The sequence below is a fragment of the Geotrypetes seraphini genome, chromosome 4, assembly GCF_902459505.1.
Source record: "Geotrypetes seraphini chromosome 4, aGeoSer1.1, whole genome shotgun sequence".
Lineage (NCBI taxonomy): Eukaryota > Metazoa > Chordata > Amphibia > Gymnophiona > Dermophiidae > Geotrypetes > Geotrypetes seraphini.
The window spans coordinates 133,979,961-134,005,096 of record NC_047087.1 but is presented as its reverse complement, the minus strand read 5'-3'; the positions used below and the strand labels follow the sequence as shown (position 1 = coordinate 134,005,096).

Below are 25,136 nucleotides of genomic sequence, written 5' to 3'. Positions count from 1 at the left end.
AGATAGAGTTAGTGAGATAGTGGAAGAGTGAAGGAAAGGGGTGGCATGCTTTGGGTACACACAGTGAAAAGAGGGAAACTGAGGACTGCATAGTAAGAAAGAATTTAATTTAGATGGAGGCAGAAAATAAAGAAGACCAGAGAAGGAAAGAGAAGAGAGAGAGATGCCAGAGAACGGGGAAGGAGACAGAGATATCAGATCTGAGCGGACAAAATGAGGAGAGATGCTAAAAACCATAGGGGGAGGGAGAAAGATGCCAGACCATAAGGGAACAGAGGGAAGATGATGGATGCCACACCAAAGGGGGGAATACAGGAGAGATGGCAGGGGGAGACAGACAGTTTCTGGAAGGGGCAGACAGTGGATGGAATGGGCAGATGCTGGTTTGAAGAGACAGGGCAAATGCTGGAAGGAAAAGAGTGAAAAGAAGATAAAAGCAGAAACCAGAGACAACAAAAGGTAGACAAAAATTATTTTATTTCTATTTTGTCATTAGAATATATCAGATTTGAAATATATCCTGCTAGAGACATAACTGGGGATTGCAACGCACAGGCAGTGCTTCTTTAGCTTCCAGCTGGCTTAGGACTCTCTCCCCTAACACTATTCCTGTCATGTGTGACTACAGTATTCTGTTAGCATGATATTTCTGTGTAGCATTCTGTAATAATTTGGCTTGTTCAGTTTTCTTGATAGTAGAGGGGATATATGTGAAGGGGAGGGGAGACAGGGGTTTTGTTGGTCCTTGCTCTGTATATTTGTATTTATAAAATGACAATTGTACAGAATATTGTTTCTTTTTATACTTTAATAAAATACGTTCAATATAAAATCACAACTGAGGCTTGTGTGGATGGGATCAGATGGTTTGCGGGGACCGAGCTCGCAGAGACGGGGCAGAAATGTGTTTTTAAAATTTCAGTCTTAGTAGTTTGCTGGTCCACAAAAGAATTCTTTTATTTCTGCCGGTCCACGGGTGTAAAAAGGTTGAAAAACACTGTTCTAGAAGATATATCAAATGCATGAAATATACCTCTAGCCAGGAACTTGCTGGTAGTGAACATGTTCTTGGAAAACTGTTCTAATTCTAAATTTGGTGTATTAAGGAGAAACAGAAGACATCGCTTCTCAGGTCCGTAAAAAACTAAGAACTGATGGTCCCGCAAACCAATGTTGGGCGGGAATACACCGGCAAACATGCAGTATTAGGCACTTCCTAAAGATTTACATTGTCAATGCACTTGGCAGAGTACGTACTGGTTCTGTGGATGACATCACCCACATGTGAGAACATTATGCCTACTTGTCCTCAGAGAAATTTCTAATGTATTTCTGGGGAGTACACTGCAGCTCTATGAAGATAATGATAAAAGAAAACCCATTGAATTGTGTTCATCTATTGTAAGAAAATATTCTACATTCACAACAAAGAAAATTTCTAATGGTTTAAAACTTACCATCATCCAAAGTTTTTTCATTAGTCCAATTTGTTCTCTCTTTCACATTTTTGAAGTGTGGATGCTTCTCACTCAATCCAGTATCAAAAACTGCAACTCTTACATCAACACCTGTTTGCATAGAAAAAGCAAAAATCCCATAGTAAAATTCACTTATGAAAGGACAGCAACTAATCAACAGGTTTTCTAATATGGAATAATTAATCCCCTAATTATATTACATTAATATTTATGGATCACTAATATGCCCCAAAAGGAGTTCAATGTGATTTACAATTTAGAAGAGCCTGGCCATATCCAGGATTTATATTATTAGGGTTCATGACCTAGATATCTTGGTTTGTGTTCATGTAGGCGTATGATTATACTGTAGTATATTGTTTGGAGAGAAGACTGGTCATATCTGTTGTTTTAATCTTGACATTATGGGTTCTGATACGACTGTCACTTTTCTGGTTTGTGGGAAGAATTCCACCATCTACTGAGACAGGAGAGGTAGTTTGTGTCGATCATAGCCTGTGGGGGAGAGGGGGGGGGGGGGGGGAGAAACAAGATATTTTCTAAAGAGAGATTTTTAGGCCTTTAAGAAAGTTTTGGTAGAAGAGGGTGTTCCTTAATTGTGCTGGTAAAGGATTCCACCATTTTGCTGCCATGTATGGAAAGTTGTATGGTGAATAATTTTGTATTCGATTCCTAGGATTTGGGAATCTTATTCTCATATGATTACTGATCAAGTTGTATTTTTCATTGGGTGGTATTTCTATTAAATTCAACCTGTATTTTGGTGTTTTGCCATGAAAGGTTAAAAAGGTCAGTGTACAAAATTTAAAAATACAACCTTTTTCGAACTGGAGCCAGTGTAGTTTGAGGTATAGGGATGTTACTTTGTCAGTTGCTGAGAAAATAAATCTGGCTGCTACATTTTGAATAGTTTGTAGTTTTTTTTTATATACAATTTCTTTGCATCTTACATAAAGGACAATGCAATAATCTAGTTGGGATAGTACCAGTAACTGAACCAAGATCTGAAAATTTTCTTTATCAAAATCATGCCAAATTTGTCTTAGTTTTCTCAGTGTTGTGAATATTTTCTTGGTTAATGTTCATGTTTGTGCCTCCCAGGATAGACTGTTGTCAAATATAATCCCTAGGATTTCAGTGGGGTGTTATGCAGTGTTATTTGAGTGTTGGTGATTCTGGGTGTGCTTATCATAAAAATTTTGTTGTTTTTTTTTTTTTTAATTTAGTTTCAGTTTCATATTGTCAGCAGACTTGATTTTCTATAAATTTGGAACAAAAATGAGCAGACTGTCACTTCCAAAAGACAGGTTAATTGATAGAAGAGTGGGACTTGAATGTGATTGTATGTGATGATCTTAAGGTGCTGTCGCACAAATCTTAATGCACTGACACAGGATAGTTAGAGACTAACAGGGGTCTCAAGTGCTCACAGCCAGAGGCCTGAAGTATTTTTCAAAGTCACTGGCTAATACCGTGAGCTATCATCGGTCCCGTTTCTTATCTCTATGCCTATGATTTGTGCATTTAAGCTATTTATTTGTTAGTCTATTTATCTTTATAAATTAATCATAAAATCTATATTATTTAATGCTTCGCCATTCCAAATAAGGCAGGATTACTTAGCTTTTTTCTTTCTCGTGTTGTTCTAATCCCTAACATAACAACAGGAGTATAAAAAAAGCTAAGAAATCCTGAATTATATAGAATGGGATTAGAACAACACGAGAAAGAAAAAAGCAAAAAGCTAAGTAATCCTGCCTTATTTGGAATGGCGAAGCATTAAATAATATAGATTTTATGATTAATTTATAAAGATAAATAGACTAACAAATAAATAGCTTAAATGCACAAATCATAGGCATAGAGATAAGAAACGGGACCGATGATAGCTCACGGTATTAGCCAGTGACTTTGAAAAATACTTCAGGCCTCTGGCTGTGAGCACTTGAGACCCCTGTTAGTCTCTAACTATCCTGTGTCAGTGCATTAAGATTTGTGCGACAGCGCATTTACGTGAGTGGATAGTGAGATTCACAAAGTTTATATTAGAGATGATCTTAAGGTGGCCAAACAGGTTGAAAAGGCGACGGCAAAAGTTAGAAGGATGTTAGGGTGAATAGGGAAGAGGTAAGGTTAGTAGGAAGGCGGTATTGATGCCCCTGTATAAAACTCTGGTGAGACCTCATTTAGAATATTGTGTATAATTCTGGAGTCCGCACCTTCAAAAAGATATAAAAAGGATGGAGTTGGTCCAGAGAAAAGCTATTAAAATGGTGTGTGGTCTTCGTCATAAGGGGTATGGGGACAGACTTAAAGATCTCAATATGTACAGTCATGTGAAAAAAATTAGGACACCCCATAAAATATTAAGTTATTTCTTAAGAAATGTTCACATAGATGCCAAATCTTTTTTTATTTATCTCTAGAAAAGAAAGTGATGCAATTTCAGGTAAACAACAAAAATTTTCCTTGATTTACTCATGAACCCGCACCCATAATTTAGTTGGAGTAGCATGCCAATCTACAACTGCCGGAAGCTGTGCCGCCTGATAATATTTTTCCAAATTGGGAATACCCAGTTCCCCCTCCGCCTTAAACTTAAACATGGTATACCTGGCCACTCTGGGATGCCTACCCCCACATATAAATCTCAAAATGCTACTATGCCACCTCAAAGTATATTTTAGGAATTTTTATAGGCAAAACTTAAAATAAGTACAAAAATTTAGGAAGTACCATCATCTGCACTACCTCCATTCTACCCATCCAGGAAAGATATAAAATTGTCCCATCTAGCCAAGTCCTACAGCAACGATATAACTAATGAGATATAATTAAGGTGAAATAAGGAAGCCCAATCAACTCCCATATTATTCCAAATGCATAAATAAAGCTAAGAACTCAGCTGCCCTATTTGCAATTAAAAAAAAAATCTCACACAATACAAGCACACTCAACATATCTCATCTGATAACTTTCCTACACCCCAAAATCTTACAGATTTTTTCCAAGAAAAATTTTTTTTTAATTCGAAATGTTCTTTTACAGCAAATTATTCCTGTATTACATTACATTACATTAGAGATTTCTATTCCGCCATTACCTTGCAGTTCAAGGCGGATTACAAAAGAGTTATAAAAGGTGGGTTACAATATTGGATCATTGGTAAATTCAAGAGAAGTTGAGAAGGCGGATTACAAAAAGAGATATAAAACAGATATAAATGGTAGGATACAGTAGATCATTGATGAATTCAAGAGAAATTGAGAAGAACTGGTAGTATCTGTAGGACAGGGTGAAGGCAGGAGGATGGTAGGTAATTGATATGTTAAGAGTGGTTCAGTGATTTCTTGAAGAGTATCGTTTTTATTTCTTTACTGAAGATCTTGTATTGGGGGGTGGTTATCAGTAGGTTGGAGATTTGGTTATCCAGTTTTGCTGCTTGTGTTGCCAGTAGTCCGTCATACAGTTTTTTCCGTTTGACTTCTTTGATTGGAGGGTGTGTGAAAGGGGTGTGTGTTTTTCTGGTGTCGAAGTGGAAGATGATATTTTCTTTCTCAAGGGACCCTCGGCCACAAGAGGGCACCCGCTCAAACTCAGGGGCGGAAAATTTCATGGCGACATCAGAAAGTATTTCTTCACAGAGAGAGTGGTTGATCATTGGAACAAGCTTCCAGTGCAGGTGATCGAGGCAGACAGCGTGCCAGACTTTAAGAATAAATGGGATACCCATGTGGGATCCCTACGAGGGTCAAGATAAGAAAATTGGGTCATTAGGGCATAGACAGGGGGTGGGTAAGCAGAGTGGGCAGACTTGATGGGCTGTAGCCCTTTTCTGCCGTCATCTTCTATGTTTCTATGGGTGATGTAGTTTGGTAGAGGCGGTTGTTTAGGTAGATTGGGCTGTCTCCCGTTTAACGATTTAAATAGCATGCAGTAGAATTTAAATAGTATTCTTTCTTGAATTGGTAGCCAGTGTGAGTCGATGTATGCTTCTGTAATATGGTCATGTTTCTTATGCCAAGAAGAAGAACTAGGAAACACATCGTTTTGCTCCACTTGTGCGCACTTTGCTCTACCGTCTCTTAAAGAGGTTCAACACATGATCCAATCTCTCAACGTTAAAGGAGGTAAATTCAAGAACATTCCTTCATTTATTCTTTAAAAATAATTTTCTACATTTGGCCCATATATTCACAAACTCATTTGTAGTAGTTTGCAAACATCAACTCTACCTAACATTTGGAAACATTTTACTATCGTCCCAATCTTAAAAAAAAATCAGAAACAGAGCATCGCAGAATGCTCCAATTATAGACCCAATTGCAAATCTACCATTTTTAGCTAAATTAATAGAAAAAAATTGTATTTAATCAACTTTTGGATTTCATCGATAAAACTAAAATTTTTCATCCAATCCAAACAGGATTTCGTTAGCACCACTTTACTGAGCATTCTTTGTTAGGCTTAACAACCTCTATACAATATTTTCTAGACCAACATAAATCTGTTATTCTGATCTCACTAGATCTTGCAGCAGACTTTGATACTATTGATCATCATCTTCTTCTTAAAAGATTATCCTCAACAGGCATCACCGAGCAAGTCTTGGATTAGTTTCATTCCTACTTTACTGATCGTTCTTCCACAGTTATTTTTAATAACACCTCTTCAGATACCTATCCAAACAACTCTGGAATTCCTCAAGGTTCCATCCTTTCTCCACTGCTGTTCAATATCTACATGGCCCCTTTATTAACATTGTGCTAATCAATTGGTTTTACAACATATGCGTATGCAGATGATTTCCAAATCATACATCCCATCGATCCATCTAATAACAATGACCTTTACGCTATAAATTTAAAACTTGACCGTCTAAACCAGGGGTGCCCACACTTTTTGGGCTTGCGAGCTACTTTTAAAATGACCAAGTCAAAATGATCTACCAACAATAAAATTTAAAAAAAACACAACGCACACTGTACGCATAGAAAATGTTAATTATCATTCCTATTCCAGGGTTTTTCAAAGAGGTCAAAGCAGATGACTCTATGCACTATCACCTCAGTAACAACCATACAAAAATAGACAAATATACCCCCCTCCCTTTTTACTAAACCACGATAGCAGTTTTTAGAGCGCAGGGAGCTGCGCTGAATGCCCAGCGCTGCTCTCGACGCTCATAGGCTCCCTGCGCTAAAAAAACTCTATTGCGGTTTAGTAAAAGGGGACCTTAGTGTAAAATATAGACAGCAGATATAAATTGAGACACATTTCGATCACTAAATTTAAAATAAAATCATTTTTCCTACCTTGTCTGGTGATTTCATGAGTCTCTGGTTGCACTTTCTTCTTCTGACTGTGCATCCAGTCTTTCTTCCCTTCTTTCAGCCTGTATGCTTCCTCTCCTCCACACCTCATTCCCTCCCCCAACTTTTCCTTCATCTCTCCCTGCCCTTTCTTTCTCTCTGCCTCCCTTTCCTTTTTTTCTGTTTCTCTTCTTTCCTTCTGTCTCCCTGCCTGCCCTTTTTCTTTCTTTCTTTCTCCCTGCCCTCCCCCAAGACACTGCCACTGCCATCGGGGACCCAAACTGCCATCGGGGACCAGGACCCAAACCGCCACCAATAACACGCCCAAAAGCCGACGCCGCCCCAACCTCTCCCTGCTTCGGCCGACCAGCATCGCGAGGAACTGTTGGGGGAAATGCTGCCGGGTCCTGCCTTCGCGGAAACAGAAAGTAGGCAGGACCCGGCAGCAAGAAGAGGAAATGCTTCACTAACATGTCTCCCGCCTTAGCCCGTAGCGAACGCTTGCTTCAGGGCTCTCAACATGTGCGTGCCGGCTTCCCTTCTCCCCCCCTCCCCCTCCCCGGGCATAACTTCCGGTTTCGGAGGGAAGAGAAGAGAAGCCTGCACGCAAACGTTAGAGCCTGGAGCATAAGTTTGCTACGGGCTGAAATCTCCAAGCCGGTTTTTTGTTCAGCAGCGGCAGATGACAGCTGGGCGGACCGCCCAGCTAAAAGGCCCTAGGGAGAACACTGGAGAGGAAGGCTGATCGGCCCGTAGATCAGGACGGCAACACGAGTGCGATCGACTCGAGTTGCCTTCCTGAGCTACTGGTCGATCGCGATCGACGCGTTGGGCACCCCTGGTCTAAACGATTGGTTAAAAACAAACATGTTATCTCTTAATATTTCTAAAACCAATAGTCTCTTTTTCCCATGGAAAGATAATATTCAAATTACATCTCCAATTTGTATTAATAACATTCCAATCAAATCTGTCGACATGATTAAAATCTTAGGAGTAACTATAAACTAAACTAAACTAAACTAAGCCTTAAGTTTATATACCGCATCATCTCCACGGAAGTGGAGCTCGACACGGTTTACAAAGCTTAAAAATAAGAAGAGAGGGGAGAAGAGTTTACAAAAGCATATAAAAAGAGGGGATGTAGACAGAAGGAGAGAAAGTTATAGACAACCGATTCAACTTTCGTTCACAAACTGGTCCTGTGGTTAGAAGCTGCTTTTATAGACTTAGACTGATTAGATCTCTGGCAAAAATTCTGGAACCATCATCAACTAATATTTTAATTCATTCACTAATCATTTCAAAAATAGATTGCTGTAACTCCTTATATCAGGGAATCTGTCAGAAAGATATCAGGCGTTTACAGTTAGTACGAAACACATCCATCAAAGTGATTACAAACTCTGGAAAATTTGAACACGTTACCCCTCTTTAAAAAAAAGCCCATTGGCTTCCAATCCAATACAGGATAACTTACAAGATAGCCCTTTTAATATTCAAAGCCCTCAAAACCAAAGAACCAGCATTCCTCGATAAAAATCTTATATCTTATGAATCTAATAGAGCTTTAAGATCCTCCGGACAGCATCTGCTTTGGGTTCCCTCTTTAAAAATAATAAATACCCATAGAACAACAATACTCTCAGCTACTGCACCCACACTCTGGAACGCATTACCCACTTATCTTCGGGCAGAGCAGAACTTAGATAAAGCTTCTTATTCATTGATGCTTTTGGCTAATTATGCTACTATTCTTTTCTTATTGAACCCCTTAGTCCTTTTGGTTTTTCCAATATATGTTTTCTTTTCTGTATTTAATGTAGTTCTCCCCACTATCCTTTTGTTTTACTACACTTATTTTTTGTCTTGTTTGTCTTAGTATATTTTGTCTGTTTAATATTGTTGTTTTTAATTCTGCTTTTATCTCTTTTCTTATCTCTATTTTATTGCTGTAACATGCTTAGTATTTTGATAAGCATTTTATCAAATTTATAATAAACTTGGATGCCCAAGTATCTAATAGGGCCTTTCACCCATTGGTAGGGGACCTTACGCTGTATCTCCTGGATCTCAGGGGTTGGAACCAAAATATTCAAAATCTCCGTTTTAGTCATATTAGCTTTGAACCCAGAAAGTTGTCCATAAACGTCCATAAGTTCCTAAAGAGCCAAAAGAGATCTCTCCGAGCCCTCGACAAAAGCTAGAACGTCATCTGCAAATAAAGATAATTTATGTTCTTCCCGTGTATGCGGGGTCCCCGTATCTGAGGCAACTGTCTTATTTTTTGCGCAAATGGCTCAATCACCAGAGCAAAAAGCAAAGGGGATAGTGGGCACCCCTACTTTGTTTCCCTATGAAGCTCGAAAGGAGTGGACTAAACCCCATTGATTTTGACACATGCCATTGGACTATGATACAAAGTAAGAATCCAGGAGATAAAATGCAGTCCCATTCCCATCTTCCTCAACACTGCCTCCATAAACTTCCAATCTACATGATCGAAGGCCTTCTGCGCATCCACCGCCACTGCTATCCAAGAAGACCCCGATCTCTTTGCCTGCCACACCAAACTGAGTACCCGTCGAATACCATGGGCCGCCTGCCGCCCCCCAATGAATCCCATTTGATCCGGATAAATGGGCATGGGCATATGCACAGACAATCTATCAGCCAAGATACGAGCCAGAAGTTTCATGTCTATACCCAATAGGGAGATGGATCTATAACTCCCACATAAACTAGCATCCTTCCACGATTTTGGTAGTACCATAATCCCCGCCAATCTCATATAAAAGGGCAGCTGGTCTCCCTCCTTTAAGGAATTAAAGAGCCTTGCCAACAAAGGTGCCACTATGGTTGAGAATTTCTTATAAAACAATCCCAACTTGCAGCACCTTCTCCACAGTAATATCTGCATCTAGCCCCCGAGTCTCGAGATCAGATATAGACTCAAGCTTAATCCCTGCAAATACTCTAATATCATCCTCTGATCCCTGATGCTCAGGAGTATACAGCTCCTGATAAAACTCCCGGAAGCATTGTTGAATTCCCGCCTCATCAAGCAAAGTAGACCCATCCGAGGCTTTAATGGATAAAATATTGGTTTGAGTTTGGTGCAGCTTGACTCTATGGGCCAACAATTTACCTGCCCAGTTCCCAGATTCAAAATATCGTACCCAAAGCTTACCAGATTAAACTTAATAGTCTCATCTTCCAATTTCCCCAGAGCCATACGGGCATCCCGAATCCAGTACTTGATCTGCTCACCCTCTTGCCCCCTCTTATGTTGCTCCAGGAGTGTAAGTAAAGTAGCACCCAGGCGTTGTTCTTCCTGCTGCCTCCACTTTTTCTTATGGGATGCCAGGGATGTAAGCTCACCCCGCAGTACCACTTTGAGACTTTCCCAGATCGTCATGGGAGAAAACTGATCAATGTTGTTATGCTCCAAAAACTCATAAATTCCCTGTTCAATTTTCCTCACAATCTGGGGGTCCCCCAAAAGACTATCATTTAGTTTCCAATAGGAATCTCCCACCCTCAGCGCTCCCCAGCTCACATCCATCAAAATAGGGGCATGAGCCGACCAACCCAGAGAGTCAATTCTAGTATCCAAAAGTTTTCCCTCCACCCTTTGTCCACACACAACATATCTATGCGAGTATATACTTCATGTACAGGTGAATAATAAGTAAAATCTCTATCCAGACAGTGTTGCAATCTCCACCCATCAACCACATTAAGCACTTCCAACAAACATTTCATATCATATTTAAGTCTGTCCCCCCCCTTTCCCATGGAATCCAACACAGGGTTAATCACTAAGTTAAAATCCCTCCCTCAAGTACCACATGCCCCACTTTAACCTCCAAAATTTTTGTCAACAGAGCATCAAAAAAACGCCCCTGATTAGTATTAGGGGCATAAAAGTTGACCAATGTCACCTTCTCACCATTGACCACTCCCATCCATATGAGCCACCTCCCCCCCTCATCCCTCCATTCTTGCTCAGGAACCACCTTCAAATGTTTAAAAAATAAGAATCCAACTCCGGCTTTCTTCTTCTCCAACTTATTAAACGCCCAAGACCTAAGGGGGTACTCCCTAAATTGAACAAGTTTCTCCCTCGCTTTTACAAAATGCGTTTCTTGCACAAAACAGATATCAAAGCATAAGTGCTTTATTTCCTTCAGCAGCAGCCGACGTTTTCTGGGCATATTAAGACCCTTAACATTCAAATTACCCTCTCTCACTTTACTAATCTCCCCCATTACCACCAAAAAAGATACACAGCCCTCCTCCCCTCTGCACAATAAACCCTCCTCATAACTCTCCCTTCCCCTCCTCAACCCCCTTCCCCACCAGACCCATTCACCCACACTCCCATCTCCCTTCATGGCTTCATGTCACCCCCACCAATCTCAAATACTCCCCACAACTGCCCCCGCCTCCCCTCCAGCCCAGATACACATTCAACAAGCACTCACCCCCCAGCATTAATGCCCAACAAGCGACCCACCACAAACACACAACCATTCAAGGTCTCTATTAGCCAACAGGCACGTCCAGTCACAACAGATCAGTAGTGAAATGCAGTTCACTGACAACTGCCAGCTCAGGTGCCTCAAGGTTCCTCACGCTCCATCCCACTTGCAGCTTCCCCGGGTCTCTCCTTAGGTCTGGTCCAACGTCTGGCTGGTGTCGCCTGCCATCTCGATTTCTCCATCTGCCGTGTCGCCTGCTTGTCAGAAGAAAATTCCTCCGCTGTCAGCAACTCTTTTTTCTTGAGAAGGATACTCACCTCCACCACAGTGGTCACCCGCTTATGAGCCCCATTAATTGTGATCAGCAGACCAAAGGGAAAGAGCCAGTTATAGCGAATATTCTTTCTTTTCAGGATATCCAAAAGAGGACGAAACTCCCTGCGCTTCTGTAAAGTGATGGCAGACAGGTCCTGAAACACTTCCACTTTAAAGTTTTTCCAGGGGATAACCCCCAGCTCTCTCGCTTTTTTCACAAACCGGTCTTTATCAGGAAAATTATGTATACACGTGATAATGTCCCTTGGATAATCATTACGCTTGGGACCTGGAGTACGATGAGCCCGGACCACCCGCAAGGAACATGTAGCAGTCGCAGAAGCCTCGTCCAAGGCAAAAAGAGAGTGATATATATCCTGCACCACTGCTATGGCATCATCATATTTCACCGTCTCAGGGATACCCCTGATCCTCACATTATTCCTTCTGGACCTATTCTCCAAGTCCTCCACCCGGGCTGAGCATTCCAAAATGTCTTTTTGCGCCTCTGTCACAACAGAACCAAGATCTTGCACTGTTTCCTCCTGCTCCCCAATCCTCCGCTCGGCTTCATCAACACTGAGGAATAGTGGCTCGTGGCCAGTGGGGGGTGATGTCTATGGGACGATAATGGAATGAACGTCAGGACATGATAGTGCAGTATTTTGTGGAGTTTTCTACAAAAATGCCTGTTTTTCGTATGATTCTGTGTTAGTTAAGGCCACGCCCAATAGAAGCGTATGTGTTAGTTAAGGCCACGCCCAAAAGAAGCGTACAAAAAGTTGGTGAATAAAAATCTGAATCTGGATGTAGCCAAAGACAGAAAAGCGCACTACAGATTAATATTAAGAAAAAGCATAATAATATTCTTTTTATGTACTTTGCTATTAAGCTAGATCATAGAGGAAATCAGGATATACATGAACTCCATCTCTGTTTTTCTATGTCTTCTGCTTGGCTTTAATTGATACCAGATGTGCCTTAGGCTGGTTAGGAAGAGCATATTAGATTATGCATCCCAAACTGAGATATAACATGCATTAAATATGAATGAAATATATGGATGGATGAATGAAGGGGCCCCAAGTGTGGATGGATGTATGAAAAATATATATGAAAGAAGATGTACTAAAAATGAAATGGTTTATAGAAAGAACACTAAGGAAAAATCCTGAACACCGCATCTGGAAATGGTTAAGTTAGAATCAGAGACCTGTAGCAGTCTCTAGCATAGAAAGGGGGGCACATGAAGCCCACACTTAGGACTGTGTAGGTGTAACATGAAACTGTCAGTTGTACCCCTCCTCCAGGATAAGGCTGAGAACATTTCAGCAGCTTGCCTGATACATAGACAAACTGTCTGAAATAAGTTTTAAGAAGGACAAAAAGAATATTGGATATATTATAAAATGTTAATGTATATTCAAGGATGAATGTAAACAAAATATGATTTCTGAAACTTTTAAACATGTAAAGGAATTTTCTTTGTCCAAATTTAAGGACCACCTCTGTTAGTTGATTGGCTGACGGCCAATGATGTCAAACTGGACTGAAGGTATATATTGGGGAGCTTCGAAGTATCGGGTTGAGATCGTTATCAGAAGGCCAGCATTTTAGCAACTATAACGACCTCCCGCTAACGCAATTAGCCTTTTGAGGTCCATGATGGAAAATAAAAGCAATAAATAATTATTTTGGTATACCTTGCGTTATGCGTCATTTCCATGTTTTTGTTATTTTGCACACCTTGAGTGAAAGCTAGCAACTTAATTGGCAACTGCAGCTTTATGAGTGCGCTGATGTCTCATTATCCATGCTCAACACGCCCCAGGAGGTCCGCAAAAGCCTTTCTGATTTCTTTAACAGCATCTCAGATTTTTCCCTTCACCACGGCCACCTCATTTTTAATATCCAATGCCCATTGCTGCAAGTTGGCCTTGGTAACCGGTGCCATTGACTCCATTCTCCGCAGCCGTGGCAAGGCCCCCCTCTCTGATTCTTCCTCAGAGGCACTGTCACCCGACTCATGCGCAGACAAGCTGGCGGTCCTGCGCACATGGTGTAGACCTCCCTTCTCTACTCCACTCTCCGATTGCCACCCTTCGTCAGTTTTATTTTGAGACGCCATATTCGCTTCCTGCCCTGTACTCTGAGTCTCAGGGCACCGTCAGGGATGCTCAAATCAAGCTGGAACTGGGGAACGCGGTAGGCTATGTGCTGCTGAGGGTCAGAGCAAAATCGCTAACCCTCCATCTTGATCGGTGATATCACCGGAAGCCCTCACCCTGTAAAACTTAATGTGTGGAGATTGGACCAAGTGGCCACCCTGCAAACCTCTGCAGGCGAGACTACTCTAGCCTCTGCCCAAGAGGATGCAATGCTGCGAGTGGAGTACGACTTCTCTGCCACTGGAGACTGCTTTCAACGTCCAATATAGCCATCCTGATCCATCTGGTCACTTTAGATGCCAGCCTCCTCCTACGTGTCACATTCGTAAGTACTATAAACTGCAGGATGTCAATATTCAGTGCACTGCTCAGCACGAAGAACTGATCAGACAGCCATAACTCATTGGTCACCTCCAAGCAATAAATCAAAATTCTTTGTACACTGAGAACTTTCAATACTCTATCTGCTTTCTTCACTCCTGTAGGTGTGAAGGCTGGGAGTCATACCTCCTGGTTTATATGAAAACAGGACACGATCGTCAGTGGGAATGAAGGGACTGTTCAAATTGAGATGCTAGCCTCCGAGATTTGATAAAAGGGCTCCCTGCAGAATAGAGCTTGCAGCTCCAATACTCTTTTCACCGATGTCATAGCCACTAAGAAAACTGTCTTAACTGTCAGATCTTTCAGGGAAGCCTCCTCTCATACGGAGTATTTGCAAGAGCCTGCAGGACCAGATTAAGGTTCCAAGATGAAAAGAGCTGGCACATTGGACAGCGAAGACATAAGGCTCCCTTCAAAAAAACTAGATACATCCGAATGGGATGCCAATGAGCGTTTGCTAACCTGCAATCTGTCTGTACCTTGAGAGAGTCGATCACCAGGCCTTTCTTCAGACCGTTCTGCAAGAAGTCCAGCACCACCAAAACTGGTGTTGTCACCAGGTCTGAGCATTTTTGCTTGCACCAGTTCTAAGAACACTTCCAGGCTTTCGAGTAGGCCACTAATGTGGACTGCTCCTTAGACTTCAGAACTATAGCAATAACTTCAGGTGAATAACCTTTCTGTCCTAAGGCTTCGCTCTCAAGAGCTATGCCGTAAGATCAAAGCTCTCCAGATCCTCCATGGCGATGGGACCCTGTGAGAAAAGATTTGAATGACAAGGAAGCCCGAGAGCCTTGCCCTTCTGCAGACGTACTAAGTCTGCATATCACAGCCACCTTGGCCAATCTGGAACTACCCATCACTTGACATGGGTTCTGTTCTGATCCATCAAAGCACTCTGCCTATCATTGGTCACAAAGGAAATATATACAGGAGGCTCCTCTGCAGGACAGGCTTTGACCAGAGCATCCAGCCCAGAGCTTCCAGGTGCTTACCTTAGGCAGAAGAAACAAGTAGCCTTTTTGTTGGGTGCTGAGGCTAAATGTCAGATGCCCCCAGCATCTGACTGTGCAGTCAAAGGCCCTCCAAGAGAGAGACTACTCTCCAGGATCCAAGAGATTGTCCAGGTTCATGCCAAAGAGCAACTGCCCAGTTTGCTCGTCAACTTGGAGGCCAAGTCTCCCGCCACTGCCTAATCCAGAGCAAATTTGGGCATAGATGGCATAAGCCAAGACCATGTTCAGGACCCTGAAAAGGTCACAGAGCATCTGCAACATAGTCAATCCCCACCAAGAGGAACTGGGCGTTAGTGTTGCTATCCAAATCCGGAGCCTGGCTTAGCTGAGCGGCATGCCAGGGCAATATAAGATGCTTCCACTGCTGCTTTCAGTCCCAGCACAGCAGCCTCAAATTGTCTCTTGAGGACAAAGTTAATCCTACAGTCTCGTGTGTTCTTGAGGACTCCTCCTCCTTCACTAGGGAGTGAAGTTTGCTTCATAACCTGCACCACCAGTAAATCTACTTTAAGCTTAGCAAATCACTGCTGAAACTCAGAATCCATTGGGCACAGCTTAGCCATGGATTTAGCTACCCCTAAGAGCCCCTCGGGAACATTTCAATGATCTGTTAACATCTTAGTAAACCCTAGATGCGAGGGAAAACAGGTGTTCTGTTCTTTAGTGCGAGCACTGAGCCGTGGAAGCTTGAGGCAGCTCCAACTTTAATTCCTGGAGCTCCTCCGCAATTAAACTGTAGGCCAGAGGGTTTGAACAACTTACACAACCTTAGGTCATCGCCAAGATCCAGGACTGCAACCTGATCGTGGTCAATCCCCCCCCCCCCCCCCAATTGGAATGCTGAATCTCCAAGAGCTGAGAATCTTAAATGAGAAATTAAGATCATGGACTCTGAACTTTCATCCTCCAAGTCAACTAGAGCAGTGTTTCTCAACCTTTTCAAGCCAACTACCCCTTAAGCCTAACAAATACCAACCGATTACCCCCGCCCAAGCTCCACCCCAGACCCACCCAAACTTCGCCCCTGACTCCACCCCCATAATAATAGTACTAATTGTAATGCTATTTCTTCCATCCATTTTGCATATACACACAATATAATCTTATTAATATATAATGGTAACCACAAAATTATAAAAACACAAAGCACACTGTACACAGAGAAAATGTTAATTATCATTTATATTCAAGGGGTTTCAAAGAGGTCAAGGCAGATTTCTTTAAAATATGCAATGTCACCTCAATAACAACTATAGAAAAATAGACAAATATAGTGCAAAATATAGACAGCAGACATAAATTCTCAAAACTGACACATTTTGATCACTAAATTGAAAATAAAATCTCTCTCTTTCTTTCTGCCTCATGCATGCTTCCTCTCCTCCAGACCTCATTCCATTCCCCAACCAACATCTCTCTCTGTCCCTACATGAGTCCAACTTTTCTTCCTCTCTCATCCCCCAGATTATTTTTCACCACTGCCCACTAGCCCCATGCCCATTTCTCCTTCTATCACCCTTCTCCAACACCATGCCACATCTTTCCCTCCATCACTATGCCCAACATTCCTCTCCCCTGCATCTGATGGGCATGGGGCGAGGCTTGAGATCACAAACATCACTCCTGCCCTGCACAGCGTGTTTGGAGGAGGCAAGCACGGCTGTACAGGAGGTATTTAAGGGGGGGGATGACATATTGCTCCATGTATAGGCTGCCCCATTTAAGCAAGCCACGCCCACTAGGCCAGTTTGCAAAATCGATGTATAGGCCGCGGCCTATATATGGGAAAATACGGTATATCTTTTTTAGACAATACTTTTATTTATTAATCCACTGTTCTGAGTTACCTATGGTAGTTGGTAAAGATATATTTGTTCAGAGCTGCATGCTACAAACACCTAGGTTTGACATTCTTAATTAAAGGTTTTAAACGAAAAATTCTATTTTTCCCACATAATTGCACCCTACCTGTGAATCCCAGTTGCCAGAGAACATCAGCTTGCAGAGTCTGAGCAACTTGTCGTGGTATTGCCCTCAGTAAACGTCTACTTGAATGTCGCCCCGTTGCATGCCAAAACCCAGAACCTACAGAAAGGCTGGTTCTTCTGAGGGGACGAGATGATTGCCATTTCTGGGTCCATTTGGTGTCATTGCAGGGCAATGGAGGGTCATCTAATAAAAGTTTAACACAGAGAACATGTCAGAAAAAGTGTTGAAAGAGGAAGATAAACATTTTGTATGTTACTTACCCCTTTGGGTCTTCAGTAAAGCAAACAGAATTTGAAATATCTTCTATTATCATGCTTTAAATCAGGAAATCTAAAATTTGGCACACATTTCTACAATAGTACAATGGACTAAAAACTTGAGTTGAGAAAGAATATAAAAAGAAGAAAGAAATCCAGAAGTAGATACAATCAGAGACTCATAATGCCAGATTTTGACCTTGGTTCCGAGTGGATCAGCAATACAAAAATGGAAGAAACTGACGAGACTCTTTTCCCTAATTTCTTATCTTGGCCTTTTCCCATTCCTTCCCTTTAGCTTAATTTGCAATGTGGATAATATGATTTTTTTTTTCTTTAGACATATTTTCTTCTTGATTTATTGCCAGAAATAGTTGTTACAATATTGCAGTTGTGACTAATTTTATTGAAATTTCAAATAGCTAACAAAAGTAAAAACAAACAAAAAAGCAAACTGACGAATTAAAAAACACATCTTCAGAGCCTAACAAACACAACCATGAGAGTGTGCCACTACAAAGACTCTCAGTGCTGTTTTTATAACATTGGGTGGAGAAATCTAATTTATTTTTGCACTCCTTGCCTTTTGCTAAAAGCCAACTCAACTCAGTCTGAGCCTCTTGAGGGACCTGGTCAGTGAATTGTGTGTGAACACAGTGACTCACATGTGTCGAACACAAGGCTCACGGGCCGAATCTGGCCTGCCTGGCCTTTTTATGTGGCCCGCAGCAATGCTTCTGAACTTCCCCTTCTCACAGCTCAGCGTGTCCTCCCTCCTGCACCAGTCCGACGTTGCTGTCATGTCGGAAAGTCTGCCAGCTTCGGCAGCGATTTGGCGGCAACAGGAAGTTGCGCGTCATTGGAGACAGATCGCGGCAGGCGAAAAGCAGGAGGAGGAGCCATGTACAACACTGCCGAATCGCTCAGGCCGGCAGATTCCTTGGCTTGGTGGCGACATCAGACTGACGCTGGAGGGAAAGACAGGCCGGGCTGTGAGGAGAGAGGGACTGGTGCTGGAGGGAAAGGCAAGCTGGGCTGTGAGGAGAGAGGGACCGGCGCTGGAGGGAAAGGCAAGCTGGAGGGAACGGCATGCTGGACTGTGAAGAGAGTGAGATCAAGGGGTTGTACTTGGGGTAGTGTGGAGGAAGAGGAAAAAAGATACTTGAAGGGAGAACCGTTGGGAAGAGAAAGGGAGAAATGGTGGACCTGAGGAAGGGAGGGAGGGAGGCAGGCAGGGAGAAAGATAGGATAGGTGGCAGTTGGGAAGAGAAAGGGAGAGAAGTTGGATCTGGAGATGGGAGGGAAAAATGTTAGGCCTGGGGGTGGAAGGGAGAGAGAGATACAGAATCTCTTTTTTTTCCTTCCATCTCATTATTCAGCATCAAGGGGGGAGGGAAGAACAACAACAGAAAAGAGAGGGAGCAAAATGTTGGACCAAGAGGAGAGATAGAAGGAAATAGGAGGCAGGGAAAGGAGTGAGATGGGAAAAGGGAGAGTTACAGAATAAGAGAAGATGGAAAATTGATAGATAGCTGAAAATTTTAAAAGGAGAAGAATGAGAAAGTGGGCAAGATTTGAGTTGACAGAGGCAGAAAAGAAAACAGGAGGAAAATTGAAAGAGAAAAATCAATATGTTGGAGACAGGGACTGGAGCATGAGAGAAGAGGAGGAAAAAAATGGACAGCAGACACTGGAAAGAGAATTATAAGACAGACAAAATCAGAAAGAGAAACTGGGACTAAAAGCAAAATGACCACACAACAAAAGGTAGAAAAAATAATTTTATTTCTATTTTGTGATTACAATATGTCAGAATTGAAATGTGTATCCTGCCAGAGCAGCAAGCATGAACTAGGACCTAAGAGAGGAAAAGTCTTTTTTATTTATTTTGTAGTCGGCATGGGGTTGGAGAGGTTGTATCCCTATACTTATACTAAGACTAACCTCCTCCTTTGTTGGCGCACAGTGTGGGTTTTGCCACCGCCGGCGGCGATTGATCTGACGCTCACAGATCTTAATAAAAAATCCAGCCTGCGACTTATCCTGTGTTTTAGATTTCGTCCCCTTATGTAATTTGAGTTTGACACTCCTGCAGTGACTGCAGCTCAACCCACAAGCTCTTCCTGGAAATGACAGACACTGGTATAGTAGACATTGTTAACTGGAATTCAAGCAACCAGAACTCTCAAGCAACCAGAAAAAAAAAATCAAAAGTAATACTTCAAATAAAAATGAAAAATCAATTTCTGGTGAAAATTTAAGTGTAAACTTGGCAAGCCACACTTGAGTACGCTCACACTTTGCCTACCACATGTCCGGTAATTTGTCTGGAACAGTTTATAGCAGGGATGCCCAAAAAGTCGATTGCGATCAATCAGTAGATCACGAAGGCAAAGCGAGTCGATCACGGAGGCCATCCCAGGCTCTGTGATAAAACTCACGTTGCCTTCGCGATCTACCAGGCCGATCAGCCTTCCTCTCCTCAACGTCAATTCTGAAATCGGAGAGGAAGTTCTGGGCCAGCCAATTGACGTCGGAGAGAGGAACGCTGGTCGGCCCAACGTTTCTGGGTCAGGAAGCAGGGAGAGCTTGGGATGGCGGTGGCTTGGGGGCCTGTTCCCCGATGGCGGCGGTGGCAGTGGCTTGGGGGAGGGCAGGGAGAAAGAAAGAAATGGGGAAGGCAGGGAGACAGAAAGAAGGGGAGGCAGGGAGACAGACAGAAGGGGGTAATGAGACAAAGAAAGGGGAACAGAAAGAAAGAAAGGGAAGACAGAAAGAAAGAAAGGGGGCATGGAGAGAGAAAGAAAGAAAGGGAGGCAGGGAGACAGAAAGAAGGGGGGCAGGGAGAAAGGAAGAAAAAAATTTGGGGAGGCAATAAGGTCTGGAGAAGAGGAAGCATACAGTAGGCTGAAAGAAGGGAAGAAATATTGGATGCACAGTAAGAAGAAGAAAGTGCAACCAGAGACTCATGAAATCACCAAACAAAGGTAGGAATAATGATTTTATTTTCAATTTAGTGATTAAAATGTGTCCGTTTTGAGAATTTATATCTGCTGTCTATATTTTGCACTATGGCCCCCATTTACTAAACTGCAATAGAAGTTTTTAATGCAGGGAGCCTATGAGCATCGAGAGCAGCGCAGGGCATTAAGCGAAGCTCCCTGCACTAAAAACTGCTATCCCGGTTTAGTAAAAAGGTTTAGGGTATATTTGTCTATTTTTGTATAGTTGTTACTGAGGTGACATTGCATAGTCATCTGTCTTGACCTCTTTGAAAAAACCTGGAATATAAATGATAATTAACATTTTCTCTGCGTACAGTGTGCTTTGTGTTTTATAATATTTTATTGTTGGTCATTTTAAAAGTAGCTCGTAAGCCCAAAAAGTGTGGGCACCCCTGGTTTATGGTATTGCAAAGTATAGGGTACAGTATTACTTAGACCTATTTTTAATAATAACTCTCAAGCAACCAGAAATTACATTTATCCAGCATCTACCAATCCCATGTGTGCCGATTAACTGAGAATCTACTGTACCAGCTAAATCATAGTAGCCACTGCAGTGTATGCACAAGGGTTCAATAAATACAAGGAACATGCACATTGCTACAAAATGCAAATTAATCAAGCAGAAATGAAACTTTACTCTAAGCGCATTGCAAAGGCAAAAACCTCTGCGGCCCTATACATTATTGTCCAAATCACTAACATCAAACAGAATAATAAATCGGTAACAAATCAACTACCATCAGGACAAACTTGCTACATATTTTGCAGACACAATGCAGAAAATTTGAGACATACACACACCAAAGACTTTAATAAATCCAACGAACCGTACTATCGACTCATACAACCCAACAAACTTGTCATTTTCCAAATGCTCACACTTTTCCCTTCTAACCCTATCAGAAATCCAAAGGATAATAAACTCAATGAATATCAAAGGGACACCCAACAAAATAATTCCCCCGTATATTTTTTCTTCGTTTTCGAGCTCATACACTTGATATGGTTAAGACAAGTTTATCCACAGGAACAGTGCCAAAAACATGGAAAGAGTTGAGTCTACTATAATACTAACAATCAAAGATTTCAAATTAAGTCCCATAGAAGAGTCTAATTATCGTCTGATTGCAAATATCCCTTTCCTAGCCAAACTCATGGAGAAAATAGTTTTCTCCCAAGTTTTGGAATTCATTGAAAAAACACAAGTCCTACATCTGAACCAAACTGGGTACAGACAGCATCATTTTACGGAGCTTTCACTGATCAGATTGACCACTAACATTCTCTACCACCTTGACCACCACAAATCAGTTGCTCTTATTTCTCTGGACTTATCCGCCACTTTTGACACAATCGATCACAAACTACTCCTACAATGCTTGCATGATATCGGAATTAGAGATCAAATTCTGGACTGGTTCGTCTCCTATTTTTCTGATAGAACTTCAAAAGACATCTTTAAAGAGACTACCTATAACTCTTTTTCTGATAAGTTTGGTAAACCCAAGGGTTCCATTCTATCCCCGTTATCATTTAACATATTCATGGCTCCGCTCTTGACATTGGGTCAGTCAATTGGATTTTCCATATTCGCTTAAGATGACGACATTCAGTTAATTCATCCAATAGATCTTGACAGTCCAGAAGATATATCCCTTATTAATCAAAAGATGGGAAAAATATATAATTGACTAAACACTAATATGTTAGCACTAAATATCAGTAAAACAAAGATTGTGATTTTTCCAGTTAAAGACGGCCTTTTCTTACCCACCTCAAGCAGGGCTTCAAAGCCGCTGAGGGTCGGGCACTGCTCCCGTGAGGATCGTGGCTGGCTGTACCAAACTTTGCAGGCCGCACAGCACCTCAGTAGAATGTTTCCTCTGACATACGCAATCACGTCAGAGGGAACGTACTTCTAAGGGGCAGAGCAGCCTACAAGGTTCGCAAAAGCCGGCCGCGGTGCTCACAACGCCGCATACTGGATCGGGGAAACAGGTAAGGGGTGCTGCTGGAGCAGGGAAGAGGGACAGGGGGAGTAGGGAAGAGTTGCCACTGGACCAGGGGAGCAATGAAGAGGGACAGGGGGAGCAGGGAAGAGGTGCTACTGGGCTGGGGGAGATATGAAGAGGGACAGGGGGAGCAGGGAAGAGGTGCTACTGGGCTGGGGGAGCAATGAAGAGGGACAGGGAGAGCAGGGAAGAGGTGCTGCTGGACAGGGAAGTGGAGTGGGGAGGGAAATGCTGCTGGTGAGAAATGCTGCTGGTGAGAAAAGGGGCTTGGGCTGAAAGGGAACAGATGGGAGAAGTGGGCTGGGGGGTTAAAATGGGTTTGGAGCTGGGGCTGAAAATAGGAAAATGCTGCACAGGAAAGTGGGGTGGGGGGTGGGAAATGCTGCTGCACAGGGAAATGGAGGGGGAGGGAATGCTGATGTGGCTACTGCACAGAGAAGTGGAGGGGGGAGAGAAATGCTGCTGCATAGGGGACAGGGAGAGAAACAGACAGAAAGAAAGACAGCGGGAGAGAGTGACAGAAAGAAAGAAAGACAGACAGACATATATTCTAGCGTTAACATAACGGGCTTAAAGACTAGTTCTATAATAACTTGGCTTGTTCAGTTTTCTTGATAGTAGAGGGGATATATGTGAAGGGGAGGGGAGACAGGGGTTTTGCTCTGTATATTTGTATTTATAAAATCACAATTGTTCAGAATATTGTTTCTTTTTATACTTTAATAAAATACATTCAATATAAAATCATAACTGCGGCTTGTGCAGATGGGATCAGATGGTTTGCGGGGACCGAGCTCGCGGAGACGGGGCGGAAATGGTTTTTAAAAATTTCAGTCTTAATAGTTTGCCGGTCCACAAAATAATTATTTTATTTCTGCTGGTCCACAGGTGTAAAAAGGTTGAAGAACACTGCCCTAGACCAGTGTTCTTCAACCGCCAGTCTGCAAAAATTTTCTGCCGGTCCACAGGGCTGGCATGTTCATCGGGCCCAAGACAGCATTCTTCAGCCGCCAGTCCTTGGTGCGATCAACGACTGCAGTGCACAAAGCTGTGGGAAAAGGCTCCTACGCACGGCCTGCGCCTGACCCGGAAGCCTTCTCTCTGATGTCGCAACATCAGAGGGAAGGCTTCCAGATGAGGTGAGGGATGCACGCGAGGAGCTGCTGCCCACAGCTTTGTGCAATTCAGCACTCAGAGAGCCGGCCCGAAGACGCTGCATTGATCCCACAGTGGACCGGCCCAAAGATAATACCGGGGGGCAGGCAAGAAGGCAAGGCACATGGAGGGAGAGAGACAACGGTAGGGGAAATGCTTTTATTTTTTTAATTTAGTGATTTGTCTATTCAGGAAGAAATTCATTTGTTTCTTTTCCTCTAGGGTTGTACTGCTTGCAGAGTCTTGTATCTTAGGGTTTGTTTGTAAATATTAGTACTGTTTTCTGGTAGGAATGAATGTTAAAAAGCATACAGTGTGCTTTGTGTATTTTAATTTTGTGATTAACCATTATTTGTTGTTAATACAATTATATTGTGTGTATATATAAAAAATGAATGGAAAAAATGGTGTTACAATTAGTACTATTATGGGGGCGGGGTCTGGGGAGGAGATTGAGTGGAGATGGGCACAACTTAGCCCAGTGTTCTTCAACTGCCGGTCCACGGACCAATGCCGGTTCACAAAATAATTATGTTATTTCTGCCGGTCCATAGGTGTCAAAAGGTTGAAGAACACTGCCCTAGATCACTACCAGTGCATCCCAGAATGTTGGGAAGGGGAAGGTCAGCCATTCTGAAGAGATGGGCCTGCTGGCCAGAAGGAGTAGGCATCCCTCCGGCCAGCTTTGCAGATAAAGGTACAGCGTAAGTCTGGGTGGGGCTTTTTTTTTTGGGGGGGGGAGGTTCAGAGGGTTATATATTTGGAGATGGGAATGATTGACAGGCAATCCGAATTGGGCACTGGTTACAGAATTGCCGCTTTGAGGAATCCCTGGCACTCAGCTGATGGGGGAGGGGGGAATTCCCTTGCCACGATCGGCTATTGCAGTCTAGCGGCAAAGATAGGTGGCTGAAATGTAGGCCAGGGTTTTCCAGACCTATATTTCAGCTGCCTATCTTGGTGTGAATTACAGTTGGGCAGCCGCTTTAGCCCACCTAACGCAGCTTCTGGAGTTGGCCATGCCTACTTTAGCGTTCCATGGCTTAAAGCGGCTACCTAGCTGAGATTTCAACGGACATTAAAACCGCCTTTTATTTAGGCGTCGGTAGGCGCTTCAATACTGCCATTTCTGACTGCATTTTTCAATTACTTAGGCATCGGCAAGTCACCTACTGACGCCTAAGTTCAGGCGCTGGTTATAGAATTTCCTCCAAAATTCCTTAATGTAACACTTTACAAGGGTCAATCAAAAATTAAAGGCAAAACACATTTAACAGCTTTTTTTTTATTTTTAACTTTTACAATTTTAAATCAAGCATATACAACTTGAAACAGATCAAAAGCAATAAAAAGTTATATATATATATATAAAAACGTATAAATGGAAGTATTTAATTACTACCGTGTTTCCCCAAAAATAATACAGTGTCTTATATTAATTTTAGGTCCAAAAACGCATTAGGGCTTATTTTCGGGGGATGCTTATTTTTTTTCATGTACAACAATCCCTTCCTCTCCTCCATCCCAATTCTTCCTCTTTCCTTTCTCCCCCCCCATA

The 25,136-nt window shown here is 42.4% G+C and overlaps 1 protein-coding gene across 1 annotated transcript in view; it reads right to left on the bottom strand.

Moving 5' to 3' along the window:
* Positions 1–25,136, bottom strand: part of MBTPS1 (membrane bound transcription factor peptidase, site 1) — a 308,154-nt gene that overhangs the window by 264,317 nt on the left and 18,701 nt on the right. The window contains exons 4-5 of the mRNA XM_033942001.1: positions 17,126–17,329; positions 1,458–1,568 (exon numbers count right to left, since the gene is read on the bottom strand). Of these exons, the coding sequence (XP_033797892.1) occupies positions 1,458–1,568; positions 17,126–17,329 (315 nt within the window). The remainder of the gene's footprint in view (positions 1–1,457; positions 1,569–17,125; positions 17,330–25,136) is intronic.